The following is a 15059-nucleotide window of genomic DNA, read 5'->3' as shown; positions in this document are numbered from 1 at the left end:
CTTCCCTCGCCCAATAAGTCTATCGAAGGCAGCTTCCTATGCCCTATCTTCCACAGCATCGAGTGTTTCCACGGGTACAAAGATATCTTACATAGTACAGAGTCAATGCCGCATTCCGATGGACGGGGTGCAATCACGGTAATCATCTCTCCACCGAACCACCTGTATGTGGCGTCTTCTAAGTTTTGCCCTTGACAATCGTACTTCACGGGGGAGGACTCTCCACCACGGAAACATGAACTAATCTACGCATCAGCGAACCTTTGTCATAGAGCTACCACAAATGAACGTACTTAACCGTTGGCATCCTCGTTTTCTGGACTTGTGCCGGCCCATAGAGATATCCATGCACCCCACATTGCGAGCCATAGGAGCAAAACCCACTCTGGACGAGTTCGCATGAGTGAAGGCCACAAGAAACAAAAGTGAAATACCCACTCAAACAATGGTGTCCAACTTATTCGCATGTTGGTCGAGATCCGTCTTTAGGTTAACGGGATTGAGGCTGATGGATACTGTCCCATTGTCCCTGCACCTCTTCGTCAGTTCTAATGCAAACATCGCATCACCCTGTCAACGATCTGCATTAAATAAATCAGTGCTAATATACAAACACAAAGAATTGACCGTACCACTTTGTTTTGACCGTACAGATCCTTCAGGGATTTCCTTTTCTTCGCTGGTCCATCCTTGAGCGTGTCGAACGAGATCTTGCTCCCCAAAGGCAGATAGATAGCCGAGGACGAGGTCGCCACCGCGCGCACCTTGCTTTCTGTTGCCAGTAATGTCGGTAGCAGCTGCTTCGTGAGGTAAAAGTGACCGAGGACATTAACGCCAAAGTGATAATCGTAGCCTTGGACAGTGAGCATTTCATGGGGAGCTAGCATCACACCTCTGACGCGATAATGATGATCAGACGGTAGTCAGTGCATCGAGGGTAAACAATACCCATTATTGAACAGGATATCGAGACTCTTCTCTTTCCTGTGGTAACATGAGAAAATCTCAGCAGCTGTATACGACGCGATACGCACGAAAGAAACTCCTCCGCAGCGGCCTTGACAGATTTCAGGTCTCCTAGATCCAAGTTCAAGAAAACCGCAGTCTTCCCCGTAGCCTTCGTTAGCTCCTCGATAACATTTCTCGTCTTCTCGGGATTCCTCGCAGCAAGATACACTTTAGCGTTGTGAAGGAGCAATTCCTGGGACCATTTAGCTTTAGCACGCGTAGAAAACTGAAGAGTGACACACCCTGACTATCTCTTTCCCTATTCCTGACGAGCCACCGGTCACGATAACGACCTTTCCCTCCAAGTCTGGCATCTGGGCTGGGGTCCACCGAGGCTTCCCAGAGAACCAGGCTTGCTTGAAAAAGGTACAAAGGTTGTGCAGAGTGTCGAACATCCTTTCAAGGCACGTTCACAAGATGGTGAAAGTCGGAAAAAAAGGATGAGCGCTGGCATGGTGGTAGTCGGACGCTAGGCGGCACATTTCAAATTGCCCCCACCGGGCTAGGTGACCGGTAACCCCTTCAACTGTATTGCAATCCTTCCGAGCGCTGAGTGCTGAGCTGCCGCTGAAGAAATAGTGTGATTTCTTGCATGGAGTTAATCTTTGTGGGAGAAAGAAAGGTCTAGCTAGGCGCACCGGTAACACTTCTGTTGGGATTTGCAACTTCAAGCTTATGCCAGAAGATTCCCGAAGCTTCGGCTTACTCATTTGTCACGATACTTGGATATATTTAGTACTTTAGGTAGAATATTCTAGATACTTTTCGTAGTATATAAGGAGCTCATTAGGAGCTCTTGTAGCTAACAATTTAGGTATTATTCCTACTGCAAGCCTCCCACTGCAATAACTCCAACAACTTCCCTTGCATCCGAGTCACCACCACAGCTGGGCGGCGACTATTTTGGGCGAGTCAAAATAGAATCAAAGTGCAAAATGTCGGATTTTGCCTCAGTCAAAATCCGGGGAATTCCCTAATAAGGAAATATCGAACGATTTTGCCTCGCCCAAAATCGGGATCTCGGATTTTGATTCTATTTTGACCACCCCAAAATAGTCGCCACCCAGCTGTGCACGTCAAGGGCAGCAGCGAAACGACGGAAAACAAGGAGAGAGAAAGTTATACAAAACGAGGCAGTGGTTTGTATCAGTGTCTGCTTTCATATATTCTCTAACAAATTCGAAGTTAGGACCGTGACCTCCAGTACTGCAGTTGGGAACCGTCTAAAGGATATCTAACTTCTTACACGACAACATTTCCATCCGGACCAGCTACCTCTGCTCGTCGTTTTTCGCGTCTTTGGCAGTGAAAATTTTCATTATCGTTGGTGAGTGAGTGCATTAGCAGCCGCTGTAAAATTTTTATTGAATTATCTCAGTTAGCTGTCGCAGTACCATGCCGTTCTTTTGCTACTTAACTTAAAATGGGCTCGGTACCTGACAGTTATTTATGTACAGCGCAGCATAACACGAATAACAAATTTACGAGCCTGTGGTATTCCGCAGGTGCGCAACTGTTGCGCAGTATGATATCTGCAGCTAGATGATGTCGAGGCTCTCCTACCCTACACACTCCTTTTATTCCCCCATACCGCATCTCGACAAATTTCTCCCAGCTGTATGAAGCTGGTGACGATGAATACGGCCGCACGGTATCTGTATCTCGTCCTGGGTGTTGTGGGGCGTTGTATTTCGCTCTCTTGTAAACCGTCTGCCACTTACCGTGTTCAAACTGTAGATCGGTTTCCATTATATACTGGCTTTCATGCACCATGAGTATGGCCGTATAACCTCACTCAATAACATCGCGTCACATTTTCGCGGCGAGACTATTCAAACGCCAACCTTCGTAGACCGGAATCTAGTCCCACTAGAATACTACGCGCCATCAGACCCCTCAAACGAAACCGCACCAGGACGACGTGCCAACGCCGCATTCGTTGTCCTCTGTCGAAACAGTGACCTCACAAGGATAATCGGAAGTATCCGCGAGATCGAAGATCGATTCAATCGACGGTATAACTACCCTTACGTTCTGCTGAATGAAGTAGAATTTAATGATGATTTTAAAAAGCAAGTCTTCTCTCTTCTCTACTTGTACAAACCTCCTGGCTAACTGCGTACAGACGAGTCTCTGTGCTTACTTCTGCGAAGATGGTGTTTGGATTGATACCTCATGACCATTGGTACCAACCGGACTGGATAGATGAGGATAAAGCGACAGAAGCACGTAAAAAGATGGTGTCACAGAGCGTCATCTATGGCGGTATGTAACTCTCCTTTGGTATTATATGCCGTGGCTAAGAAATAGCACACAGGCAGCAAATCCTACCGGAATATGTGCCGTTTCAATTCAGGTTTCTTCTTTAGGCATGATCTTGTAAAAAAGTATCGTTGGTATTGGAGAATCGAGTACGCTCTTCTCAGTTTGGACTTCAGTATTGATGCTCACATGATTATCGACAGACCTAACGTTCATTTCCACTGTGATATCAATTTCGATCCCTTTGTGTATATGGAGGATCACAAAAAGATATACGCGTTCACAATTGCGATGTACGAATACAAAAAGACGATACCCACTCTATGGAAACACGTCAAGGATTTCATCAATTTGCGCCCCGATTTTGTCGCCAAGAACAATGCGCTAGATTTCCTCTCGGATGACGGCGGTGCGACGTATAATTTATGCCACTGTGAGTTCGTCTCCCGCATGCCTCAGGTTCTTTCTGCCTCTCACATTGCTGCTTTCGGCAGTCTGGAGCAACTTTGAAATAGCAGATATGGACTTTTGGCGAGGGCCGGCCTACACGGCGTTCTTCGATTATCTTGAGTCCCAGGGTGGGTTTTACTATGAGCGGTGGGGCGATGCACCGGTGCACAGTATAGCCACCGCTTTGTTTGCGAACAAGGATCAGATTCAGTTCTTTGACGAGATTGGATATGAGCATTTCCCATACACGCATTGCCCCAGGGATGAAGAAACATGGAGGCGGGGTATGTGCACATGTGAAAGGGAGCAGAGTTTTGGTGAGCGATTCTGTCGCTATCTGTCGAGCGTTTTCTGACCTTGAGCGATTAGATCATGATGGGTATTCCTGTATGGACAAATGGGAGAAGGCTATAGGGAGGTGACCAAGTTTTAAGTATACCAAGGACAGTAGCTGCTGAGTAATTGTGTTGCTGCACAGAAATAAAACCGTCGAGTCTTAACCTGTCGGTGGAACGATCATAGTACCTGATGTATCTTATAATTCAATGCAAGAGATGAAGAGTCTCAGCACTATTAGAAAGTACGCGTACGAAGGCCTCCTTTTCATAGCATTAGGCCTTATCTTCCGGAAGATCGTCAAAGCTTCTGGCAGTCCTGGTCCAGTCAGAGTGTTCCACGGGTCTATTACTAATTGAAGGCGCGGTCAGCAGAGTGACTTCAGCATTAACATTGTGCGGCAGAGGTGCCCTAATATACGACGACAATGAGAACCTTCGTATTTTGCTGTAAAAGGTAGACGAGTTGAGCTAACCGTTCGATCTTGGATTAACGCCAAGACTATGGCCGTCACGATGTCAGTCATCTTGAAGCTTACATGTACCTTTGCGTTCGACATTCATCCTCGTTTGGAGTCGAGAATAAGTAATTCTGGGTATGTATTCGTACACACAGCATATCAGTACATAAGGTCGTAACATTTGGCATCGGCGCATATTACAATGGAGAAATTAGGGCAGGTTCCTATACACGGTATGAGCTCAAAGAATGTACTCTATCGGTTTATGTGGGGAAGCTCATACAGCCGTCTCGTGGCTTGTCCCTGGGGGAACATTAGCTCTAATAAAGCACACGAATCACTATGACTGACACTCATTTAGCCTATCGTCGAATACTTCTTTGGATATCACGACCGCTGACACCTGTTCTTCCGTCCCGTTCGCAGGCCGTGTGCCTTCTGCTGATTGAGAGGTGATATCTCTTATTATAGTGGTCGTGATGCTCATATCGGTCGAAGACATATAGGTATCTCGCCCACCCATAATCCGCATTCGCGAATTCAGTACCATGTAAACGGTGTTAGCATACAGCTTGGGCATGAGAAGGGCGGGTGTCGCGTAGAAAGTCTGATGGAGGAAGGTAAAAAAGAGGATAAGATTGAGCAGAGCGACAACAGCTAAATGCAGTCAGAATCTTGTGACAATGATGGATGGTGCGGATTATATACCTGTCACAGATCCTGTTTCAATAGTGAGACGAATTAGCTTTGTAACCAGAATTTGGGTGCGAGGGAAACCGGTATTGCTGTGCATAAGCTACGAAATAAGATTAACATTAGTGAAGATAACTGAAAGTGAGAAAGAGCACACGTAATAGGTCATGCAGATAGCAATGAGGATATCACATAGAGCGGAGGCTCCGCACCAAATCTGCACATGGTTCAGTACGATGAACTTGGGACGCCCAGTCAGTTACACACTCCGACAGCGATGGACGTCTTCCGGTCGTTGAGTTTAGTGACGTCACCTGCTTGGAAACAGTAGATGCCTGTGATTATGGCGGCCACGGAGCTGGTCAAGGATACCTATAAATATGTGAGCTAGACTGGCATGGAGAAAGAGCACTGCAACGAACACAGGTGACAAATATAGGGACAATTCGTGACTTTGACAATATGAAGATTCGATAGGCATAGAAGACCTGCCCGACGCAAGCAGCTGTACTTATGATAAGTAACAGATATGAGTAGCAAATACCGTGCGCACCAACAGCACTCATGATGGGGACAGTGAGCCAATCAAAATGCATGTTGGTGAGAGCGTCCATATCACCAAAACCGGTTGCGAATGCTGCAAACATGTCATGGGCAACGAGGATCGCTTGCACAAATTCAATGACATAGATGCCATAGACGAGATATTTTATGTATCGTTTGTCATTCGGAAATGCTAGATAGTATGAATCTAACGAGAATGCATTAGAAGCAATACAATGGAGAATGACTCTGAGCGACGCACAGAGCTGCATAGAAAGAATCCCGAAGAGTCCCCAATGCAAGAGACAGGCTACGATCTAAATTCTTGTGTTAGGAACGGAATTGATTAAATGTGCAATTTGACAAACAAAAGGTCCGGACCTGAAATGAGATGGCTCAGTATATACGCTGTTCGATTCCACGATGATAACTTACAGTTGTTCTATGGGATAACCTGCGGGAACAGGCTTCATGTTGTGTCTGGGGCTGTTTTACCCGTCCTGAAAGGAAAGAGCCTGTACATATATATTATATATACTAACCAGCCATGTGAGAGATTTGAAAGAAGGCCCTCGAATACCTAAGGCGGGTCAGTATCACACTGAGACTGAGGTGAAAGGCAGTCCAACTACTCCAATCTTATTCATGTTCATCAGTGGTCAGCGCATTAACTCCTCAAATTAGTTATAGTGATTCCATTCTGCCAGCCCAGAAGAAATATCTGAACCAAGTTGTAGCAGAAGAGATCCTGGTGGCTCATTGACACCATGTTGATATTGAAATCACTCTGGGAATAACCTATGAGAAGGAAGAAGAGGCTTAGGAAGACCATAGTGGATTTACGACTCACGCTATTTGTGGCGGCATCTATCTTCTGCTCCCATCCAACAGATGCATTGAAAACAGATTTTTACGCCACAGATTGTCCCGTCATCAGGAATCTTCCTGATCTTTCATAGCATCGAGTAATTCTGTTGGTGTGAAGACACACGAATGTGCCGTTGTTGTGTCCTAAGCTCTCTTTTCGAATCATTTCTGAGTCATGTCTTCTAGCGAGCCTCCCCCTTGATAATCGTACTCCACTGAGAGCAATCCAGAAGACGTAGAAGTGGACCAGAGAGCTCATGGATCGACGAATTAAGGGAGGCGTGGGAAAGAAATGTACCGAAATAGAAATTGGAGACAAGCCTCGAAATGCGCTACACTGCCCACCGTATTCTCATCTCTGCCATACAATCCCATTAGTATCCGATCCTACCAATCAAAGGATGATGGTTGCGACGCAGTTACATTCACTAAGTATCTTGTGTAGTGATCTCAACGTAGCAAAGATCCCGAAGTACTATCAGTGGTTATTACGACAAAACAATAAGTAAATTAGGGCAGGTTCCCGTACACGGAGTCGGCTCAACAGTGTAATCTGACTGTTAGGTGGTTTAGATGATGCTTGTGTCCTGTAGTTTCTTGGATGAGACTCAGCTCTAATAAAGCGCATGAATTACGACGACTGACATGCATATGAGTCATTTCAAAATCATCCTTGAATATCTCTTTAGATATCGTGACCACTGGCGCCTGTCCTTGCATCCCTTCTGTTCGCCGTGTGCTCTCTGTTGATTGAGATGTGAAATCTCTTATCATAGCGGTCGTGACGCTCATATCAGTAGAAGACGTATACGTATCCCGTCCACCCATAATCCGGATTCGCGAATTCAGCACCATGTAAACCGTATTAGCATACAGATTGGGCATGAGCAGGGCGGGTGTCGTGTAGAAACTCTCATGAGGGAACACGAAAAACAGGATAAGGTTGAGCAGGGCGACAACAGCTAAAAGTAGACGGTGCCAATGATTAACCTTATGACAAACGATGTATTGTGCGGAATAAAATACCTGTCACAAATCCAGTTTCAATGATGAGACGAATTAGTTTTGTGACCAGAATCTGGGTCTGACGGAAGCCAGTATCGCAGCGCATAAGCTGTGAAATGGTATCGACATCAATGAAGATCACTGAAAGCCAGAAAGAGCTCACATAGTAAGTCATGCAGATAGCGATGACAATATCACACAGGGCAGAAGTTCCGCACCAAATCTACGCAGAACTCAGCATGACGAACATGAGAAGTCTAGTTAGCTGCTTGCCCCGATGGCGATGGATGTTTTCTCATTATTGAGTTTAATGATGTTGCCTGCCTGGAAACAATCAATGCCTGTGATAATAGCTGCCGCAGAGCTGGTCAAGGATACCTATAGATGTATAAGATATACAAGTTAGACTGTCAGGGAGAAAGAGCGCTGTAACGAACACAGGTGACGAATATAGGGACAATCCGTGACTTTGACAGTATGAAGATTCGGTAGGCATAGAAGACCTGCCCAACGCAGGCAGCTGTACTCATGATAAGTAACAGAAATGAGTAGCAAATGCCGTACGCACCAACAGCGCTCATGATGGGGACAGTGAGCCAATCAAAATGCATGCCAGTGAGGGCTTCCATATCACCGAAGCCACTCCCGAACGTTGCAAAGGCGTCGTGGGTGACTAGAATCGTCTGAGCAACCTCAATAATATAAAGGCCATAGACCAGATATTTTGTGAATTTTCTGTCCTTAGGAAATGCTAGATAGTAAAGATCTGGGATAATGCATTAGAAACGTCTGCTGATAAGAGTCTGCGACGCACACAGCTGCACAGAAAGGGTCCCGAAGAGTCCCCAGTGCAAGAGACAGGCGACAAGCTAAATTGCTGTGTTAGGGCTTGAATTCCCTAAACGGAAATAAACGAACCACAGGTCCGGACCTGAGATACTGATAGTTCAGCACATACCACTGCTCGAACCGAGGATGATAACCCACAGTCTTGCTACGGGATACCCTGCAGGGACGGGCAGCATGTTGTATCCGAGGCAACTTTACCGGTCCTGAAGGGAAAGACACGGTACATATATTTCTGACAATCACCGTGAGAGACTTGAAAGAAGGCGCACACGAATACAAAAGGCCAGTCAGCATCACACCATGCAGTGTATTGATTCATGAAACTCACTATAACGATACCGATCCACGGGTCGAGAAGAAATCTTCGACCCAAGTTCTTTTGGTTCCGGGTTGATATTGAAAACGACTCCTACAAGATTGAAGGTTACCCTGGGGATTAACTCTGAGAGGAAGAGGGGAAGCCAAAAGATTTATCACCCACCATGCTACACAATACTCCGTAGACAAGGTCGATGCCACACCAAGCAGCCAAGGAAGCGCATCGGGTAGGCCCTTCCAGAGTGCTCCTTCGGGAAACCGGTCCAGCCCTTCCGAGCTAGGCTTCACTTCTCGATCCCTTCATCACGGTTATAATGCGATGACCGCGTTTCACGGACTACTGGTAAAAAAAAAGGCTTCGAAGGAGGTAAGCTTTCTATGTAAGTCTACCAGTCTTGTATGACTTACAGGTCACACGGCCCACTCTTTTAGAATCGAGACTCGGTTCCGCGAACAATGAGCTTCGGCAGCATCGAAACCAGGAACGCCTCTAGCCCCGGAACTCATGCAATATGAAGTTCCTGATCGTGGCAGCTAGTCCTGTGGCAACGCCGTTGATGAGTACGAAAACCTCGTCAGAGCATTCGGTGACCCAATCTGTGTTACGGGGGCTGCCAGAGCTGTTATATTTTTGCCTGATTGAGCGGGGTACTCTGGACATCTGTAACCTCTGTAACCTACAGCATAGCGGCGCATAGGACGACATGGTGCATGACGAGGGGAGCATGCAATACGTGACCATCCTGAGATGCTGCGAGGACGAAACTTCTGTCTTGTTACCCAAGGCCGACAGGTTGAGCCGACCATTCCCAGCTAACTCCAAGATGGCTGTATATAAAAGTGAGTGACCTTCAAACCATTACCTTTGCTTGATCGTTCATGTTTTGGTTACGAGCTTACAGCTCGTTTGTCGTCCGACTGCCGATGAGTTGTTGTAAGTATCTCTTGTTTCGCGTTTCAAGGGCCAGCCTTCTAGTACTGCCTTGGTCTCTTTGGTTGAACTGGAGATTTTCACCTGATATAAAAAAGACGATCAAAGAAAATCCTGGAACACTGAATCAATTATCAAGGTTAGCGAAATTTTAAGTGCGCCGGTACAGCGGACCGAGACAAGATTCGAACTTAATTCAAACTCCGATAGATGCCTGCCGACTTAAATGGCTCCATCGACCAAGAATTTTCGACCTTCGTTCCCGAGCGTCCTGGGAGACCCTACAATCTCAACCGCAACAAAAGTCGCTTCGCTGATAAAATATTGAAAATATTCCCTTTGCTAAGGACCGTCCAATTTAATGCCGACTAGTAGATGTTACCCCCAATCCAGACTTGAAGGCTTGCTTGCTTCAGCAGTCGATAGTAACCTCGATATTGCCGATGTGTCTTGCTAGTTAAGGGGGAGGATCCTACTCTGTACGAGGGTTCTGTCACTCAAGGCCGAAAACACTGCACGGCGAATCTGTCAATAGGGCGATAAATCTCATGCCATTGCCGGTGCTGCGCAATTCTCTGTAAATACTGTCATGGAACGTTATCTCAGCGGCCACAACACGCACCCTCAAAAGGGTGAATACAACTTCACGGATATCCAAGCGACGAACGAGGAGGGAAGTACCTGATTCGAGAGCATTCAAATCTGCTTCCGACAAGGATATTATGTCTTGGTTTCTAAGGCAGAGGGGTTGGGTCCGCTACTCCGTCTTGATATGACTAGGAAGCAGAAAGACCGTAAAAATCAGTCTTCCCTGAGTGTTGTCGAAAACCATCGTCTCTTACCGGTTAGCTTGCATTGCAGATGATTTCTGGACGTACAAATTATGGGTTTTTCTTTCGCAGGTTTAATGCGACTGCTGCGCAGTCGGGTGAGTTCTGTTATCATCTAGGGTTCGATAGTTCAGTGTCGTGCGGTTGAAGACCGGGTTCAACATGCCCTCACGTCGTTTGCACAAGTTTCGATCTCATAAATCGATTGACCTGTTTACACTGGCATTTTTGAGCACCTGGATAAGATGGACGGGTTCTATTACGAGGTCTGCCTTTCCCGCCTCTCGGTTGTCTGCCATCTCAAGATCCCTACTCACAACGCTGGGCGACGCTCCTGTTCACAGTATTGCGGCCCCACCCTTCCTCCGAAAGGATCAGATACCAGCATGATGATTGGACCCATTGTCCGATTTCGGAGGAACTACGAGGGCCGGTGCTCGTACAACCAGAGATGTAGTTTTGGTACGTTGATATTTCCTTCGGTTGCAATGGCAGGTTTGATATTCTTTGCAGACTATGACGGGAGTCCGTGTAAAAGAAGGTGGATTCAATTTACGAAAGGCCCGCGAGGCAATGTATGACCTACAACTTCTCTCTTCGTCAGTCTGCTTGCGTTAACAGTGACATCAACACGCTCTGGGTCTTTTCATCTGAAACTCTCTTTTACGACACATGGCGCAGATGTCTTCGCCACGGGCCGACGGACTGACATGTGTAATGTTGCCACGGAGGCTGCTCATTGGAATACACTGATCCGTTGTCCTAAATTCTCTCATGAAATCTGACTACATGTAGGAGCTGCTTCTTCCATATGGTGACTTTCAAGCGAGGCACTAGAAGCACCGAGATCCTCACATCTTCATCACGTTCTCTCGGCGCGTCTGTAATATCAATCACATCAGCCTCCATGGAACATGACTATTTTGTATGTGGATCCGAAGAATGTTCGGCGCGGTTTCTCAAAATCTTTTTGCGGTATTGATTTTGCCACAGACGAAACGGTTCAGCGACATTTAGACTTTCTTTCAAGCCTTGGACGGGGATCACCTGAAATCATCTCTCAGCTCTGGAGTGTAAAATGGCCTTTGTTAACTTCATCTCTTCCCCATCCTCACACTCACTGGATCTCAACATCGTCTGACATCTCACTAAATTTCATACTCGCTCATCTTACCAGCAATGATTGCTTCGTGTCTTGCATCCATTCTCTTTTTCGGCGCAGCTCTCGCCCCCTCGTTCGTTGCTGCTGCGCCTCCTCCCGCCAAACGTCAACTCTGCTCCGTCTCCTCCGTCCTTACGACGCTCCAGTCTGAATTGAGCGTCATCTTACCTCAGATTGGTTGGTCACTTCATCTCTACCTGGCGTAGTCTTTTTATTCACTTCGGAATTCCAGACACCCTCGTCTCTTCTACGAACGCTAGCGATGTTACTATTACTCCTTTGATTGAAGATGTCGTCTCTGCCCTCGACAATGCCACGGCGTCCCTTCCTGGTCTGACGTTGAGCGGGACCCAGGCAAAGATCCTCAGCGTCGCTAACAACACCGTCACTGTAGGCCTTCCGCACCATCCACATATTAATGATTCTCAACGGATTGTTTTAGGAAATTGCCCAAACTCTTGATGGCCTTCTCAGCGTCGCTGACGATGTCCCTTCGCTCGGAGGACTGCTCTCTAGCGTTGAAACCTCTTTGGGTGAGGTTCTCAGTGGAGTACTCAGTCTTGTCGGTGGAATGTACGTTCGCCTATTGAATTGAACCTTTTGCAAGACTAATCTCGTCGTCTTTCAGCCTCGACACCGTTGGTTCTCTTTTGGAGTCCCTCGGCGGCGGTTTGAATGGTACCTTGCCTTCCCTGGGTTGATAAGCTGTTCAATAATGTTCATAGATACCTCCTCTTTGACCTTCGAGCACTGGCCGCGTAGTTTGATTAGGTTGTCGAGTGTCATTCCTGATTAGTGTTACTTTTCTTGATCTGCCTCGGAATGTGAAAATTATTGTGTCGGAAGACAGGCTAGCACAGAGTGATAAAACGCGTAAGGATATGTATAATAACCACATATTCTCGTTCAATTGCGAGGACGAGGTGTTCCTATGGCACATCTGAGGGAGGCTGGTGATCGTCCTTGTTGGGATCAGCAATTCGTAGCTTTGAACGCTACTCGACAATCTCGTCTTCGGGGAGATATAGCCCGATCGCTGAGAAAAGTTGGCCATGATCATATGAAAGAAAGACGATGTTGTCGGCGACCGCCCCAGCTGAGTTAGGAAGTCTGCCGACAGCTGCCGATAATGGCGGTGCCACGAGGTCCTGGCGTTCATGTCCAAATCGAGAACTGCCTTCTCCTGGCTGCCGACCACATTCGTCACCCCGCCCTCGATGCCTAATCTCAATGTGTGCGATCTCTATAGCACCACTGGTTACATACTTCGTCATACGATTTCGTCGTAACGCTCACTCGGATGCCGAAAGTCCACGTACCTCAAGACGAGCAATAAAATCTTTTCTGGAACGCAGTCACCTACATCTACCATGTCCACACAATATCCGTCAACATTTAGGCAGCTACTCAAAGGACTATTCATCCCTTTCGATTCGTCTCTCTCGCCGCTCTCCTGCCACGCTGGGCGGCTCGCTATATCCTACCAAAATCGTGCTGGTCCCTCAAAGAGTGTATCGGTGTTCAGATGGTTCACTGCATGACGCTTATCGTTTCTCTATGCGGTATTCCGGTCCAATCAACGGACAAGACACGCCAAGTGAGCGAAGCGGAGCTGAAAACGACTTCCTTCGTTTGGCTTGAACCTGCAGTCGACAGTTTGATCAAGGGTGTAGCTAAGGATGGGAAAGTCGGACCGATGAGGATTTCCGGATACGTTTGGCCGAAAGGGAGCCCTTTGATGCAGGGAGAACATGTTAATGGCCTGGTCGGCTTGTGGATACACGGTGGAGGATATATGATGGGCAACGGATCAGAGTATTTTGGAGAATGAGGTACGTGAACTTGCCATATATGTTTAGAATATGATGCTGAATTACATCTAGGCATTCGCGAAGAATATCATAGAACACAGTCAAGTTAAGCACGTCCTCTGCGTTGTTCCCATTTTGTTTCCGTGGACGAATTCCGATGGTACAAGCCAATCAACGGTCGATTACCGCCCGGTGCATGAATCCTGTCACCCTGCACAATTTCTGGATGCGATATCTGCCTATTCCTACCTGGTCAATGTTTGAAAATTTGACCCATCGAAAATTGTCGTATTCGGTGCATGTGCCGAGGTAGGATCGACTTTTCTGGCCTATTATTTCGCGTCTAACCAGTTCTCAAGGATATCGTGTTATCTTCCTAGCCAGATATCTCTACGAAGAGAAAGAAAGTCCTACCCATGCCGGGTGCCCTGATGGTTTTTTTCGGTGCGTAGGTTCCTGCATTTTTCTCACAATGCGCTCTGATTTTTATCCAGCCTTGGCTGGATATGGGTATGTTGCATCCCAATTTCAACGTTCATGGGATAAACCTTTTTCCAGTCACCGATTACGAGCGCGAAGTCGAACACAAAAGTGTTATCCGACCCAATGAAGACATAGACCTCCTTTCAACGGCGGCGATTGCGAATTTACGGTCCATAGACACATCCAACTAGCCTGCTTTGGTCACCGTATCTCACCTCTAGTAAATGCGTTTATTTGCGGCACTTCATCCAACAGCTACTCATCTTGTTCTAGATAGGGCTCCAAAAGAATCTTATACTGGCTATCCCAAAAATTTCATCTCCATTGGTGATGCCGAGGCTTACCAAAGAGAGCGTGAGCAACTTGCTGAGCAGATGAGAGGTGGAAGTGTCGACGTAACACCCGATGTACAAAAGGATGTTGTACATGATCTCTTCGGAATGGCGTTGCCTGTCATTCCGTCTGAGATAGCGCGAGCTCAGGTTTTGGAGAATGGACAGCGTGGCTCCAGGAACACGCCGCCTCCATTGAGAAGACGTAAGCGTTTCGTTGCTTTCAGATACGTCGCAGGCTCATATGTCAACCTGTACAGAATATTATGACAGCGTTATTCTTGTATTTTCCAGACTACATACATTACGGTGCATAACTTCAATATTCCGACTACAAGTCGTATCAATGCCAGCGTCGTGAAGGATAATCATTGCATGTGGGTAATCGGGGTGCAAACACGGTGCTACTCACCCACGAAGATGGGATCTTCGAGGCCCAGAGAAATGGACTCTCATGACTATGGGCGTGACCATCGGGTATAGGCACATCAACTTCGGTACCTGGACTGGTGACCATCTGTTCTGACTTGCAAACAAGAAAACAGGATTCTTTCTCGTTTGCGGTGAGAGGGTCGGTTACTAGCCCGCTTAGTCACTGTTAAGTATGCACCATCAGTGCACAAGCTATGATCGAATGGCGCGCAGGAGGCTATCCCACGCGCGGGCAAGCAGCATCGTTAACATCGCTTCATTGCTACTCACCTAAAATTTGCAATATC

General features: G+C 46.9%; 7 protein-coding genes across 7 annotated transcripts; 3 read left to right on the top strand and 4 right to left on the bottom strand.

Annotated features, from left to right (window-relative positions):
* Positions 1–465: 465 nt before the first annotated feature.
* Positions 466–1355, bottom strand: EV420DRAFT_1223642 (uncharacterized protein; the record flags this gene model as incomplete). The annotated part of the gene is made up of 5 exons (XM_060466486.1): positions 466–570; positions 633–894; positions 949–984; positions 1035–1201; positions 1251–1355. Coding segments are annotated over 5 exons (675 nt in total), but the record flags the coding sequence as incomplete, so codon positions are not given.
* A 1287-nt stretch (positions 1356–2642) lies between these two features.
* On the top strand, positions 2643–4142 carry EV420DRAFT_1620457 (glycosyltransferase family 15 protein; the record flags this gene model as incomplete). The annotated part of the gene is made up of 7 exons (XM_060475576.1): positions 2643–2684; positions 2746–3080; positions 3134–3273; positions 3326–3419; positions 3474–3703; positions 3765–4037; positions 4090–4142. 7 exons carry the CDS (start codon positions 2643–2645, stop codon positions 4140–4142), a joined length of 1167 nt encoding a protein of 388 aa, XP_060331548.1.
* Positions 4143–4630: 488 nt separating this feature from the next.
* EV420DRAFT_315080 (uncharacterized protein) lies at positions 4631–6519 on the bottom strand. Its single transcript, XM_060481679.1, has 10 exons — positions 6188–6519; positions 6121–6133; positions 6015–6069; positions 5763–5960; positions 5632–5714; positions 5477–5581; positions 5367–5426; positions 5225–5312; positions 4868–5173; positions 4631–4819 (listed from the first exon to the last, which is right to left on the bottom strand). Exons 1-10 carry the CDS (start codon positions 6223–6225, stop codon positions 4794–4796), a joined length of 972 nt encoding a protein of 323 aa, XP_060331547.1. The 5' UTR covers positions 6226–6519; the 3' UTR covers positions 4631–4793.
* A 400-nt stretch (positions 6520–6919) lies between these two features.
* EV420DRAFT_315111 (uncharacterized protein) lies at positions 6920–7872 on the bottom strand. Its single transcript, XM_060481680.1, has 4 exons — positions 7788–7872; positions 7646–7733; positions 7265–7581; positions 6920–7215 (listed from the first exon to the last, which is right to left on the bottom strand). Exons 1-4 carry the CDS (start codon positions 7797–7799, stop codon positions 7189–7191), a joined length of 444 nt encoding a protein of 147 aa, XP_060331546.1. The 5' UTR covers positions 7800–7872; the 3' UTR covers positions 6920–7188.
* A 13-nt stretch (positions 7873–7885) lies between these two features.
* Positions 7886–8649, bottom strand: EV420DRAFT_1642291 (uncharacterized protein; the record flags this gene model as incomplete). Its single annotated transcript, XM_060477336.1, has 6 exons — positions 7886–8002; positions 8062–8144; positions 8193–8390; positions 8439–8493; positions 8543–8555; positions 8612–8649. 6 exons carry the CDS (start codon positions 8647–8649, stop codon positions 7886–7888), a joined length of 504 nt encoding a protein of 167 aa, XP_060331545.1.
* Positions 8650–11633: 2984 nt separating this feature from the next.
* Positions 11634–12566, top strand: EV420DRAFT_315050 (uncharacterized protein). Its single transcript, XM_060481678.1, has 4 exons — positions 11634–11891; positions 11947–12104; positions 12157–12287; positions 12343–12566. The coding sequence occupies exons 1-4, from the start codon at positions 11732–11734 to the stop codon at positions 12413–12415; spliced, it is 522 nt and encodes a 173-aa protein (XP_060331544.1). The 5' UTR covers positions 11634–11731; the 3' UTR covers positions 12416–12566.
* Positions 12567–12871: 305 nt separating this feature from the next.
* EV420DRAFT_1479311 (uncharacterized protein) lies at positions 12872–14866 on the top strand (the record flags this gene model as incomplete). The annotated part of the gene is made up of 10 exons (XM_060469559.1): positions 12872–12946; positions 13114–13479; positions 13529–13546; positions 13598–13777; positions 13906–13969; positions 14020–14035; positions 14286–14545; positions 14601–14614; positions 14635–14717; positions 14761–14866. The coding sequence occupies 10 exons, from the start codon at positions 12872–12874 to the stop codon at positions 14864–14866; spliced, it is 1182 nt and encodes a 393-aa protein (XP_060331543.1).
* Positions 14867–15059: the final 193 nt, after the last annotated feature.

The sequence above is a fragment of the Desarmillaria tabescens genome (genome assembly GCF_030435595.1).
Source record: "Desarmillaria tabescens strain CCBAS 213 chromosome Unknown EV420scaffold_15, whole genome shotgun sequence".
Taxonomy (NCBI): domain Eukaryota; kingdom Fungi; phylum Basidiomycota; class Agaricomycetes; order Agaricales; family Physalacriaceae; genus Desarmillaria; species Desarmillaria tabescens.
This window is presented reverse-complemented; position numbering and strand designations above follow the sequence as displayed.

Coding starts and splice junctions, on each gene's coding strand:
- EV420DRAFT_315111 (XM_060481680.1), bottom strand. Junction 7,582..7,645: donor TGAAACTGGATTTGTGACAG/GTATTTTATTCC, acceptor GTCTACTTTTAG/CTGTTGTCGCCCTGCTCAAC. Junction 7,216..7,264: donor TTGAAATGACTCATATGCAT/GTCAGTCGTCGT, acceptor GTCTCATCCAAG/AAACTACAGGACACAAGCAT.
- EV420DRAFT_315050 (XM_060481678.1), top strand. CDS start 11,732: ATGATTGCTTCGTGTCTTGCATCCATTCTCTTTTTCGGCGCAGCTCTC. Junction 12,105..12,156: donor TCGCTAACAACACCGTCACT/GTAGGCCTTCCG, acceptor GGATTGTTTTAG/GAAATTGCCCAAACTCTTGA. Junction 12,288..12,342: donor CTCAGTCTTGTCGGTGGAAT/GTACGTTCGCCT, acceptor GTCGTCTTTCAG/CCTCGACACCGTTGGTTCTC.
- EV420DRAFT_315080 (XM_060481679.1), bottom strand. CDS start 6,225: ATGAAGCCTGTTCCCGCAGGTTATCCCATAGAACAACT. Junction 5,427..5,476: donor AGACGTCCATCGCTGTCGGA/GTGTGTAACTGA, acceptor AACCATGTGCAG/ATTTGGTGCGGAGCCTCCGC. Junction 4,820..4,867: donor CGACGATAGGCTAAATGAGT/GTCAGTCATAGT, acceptor ATGTTCCCCCAG/GGACAAGCCACGAGACGGCT.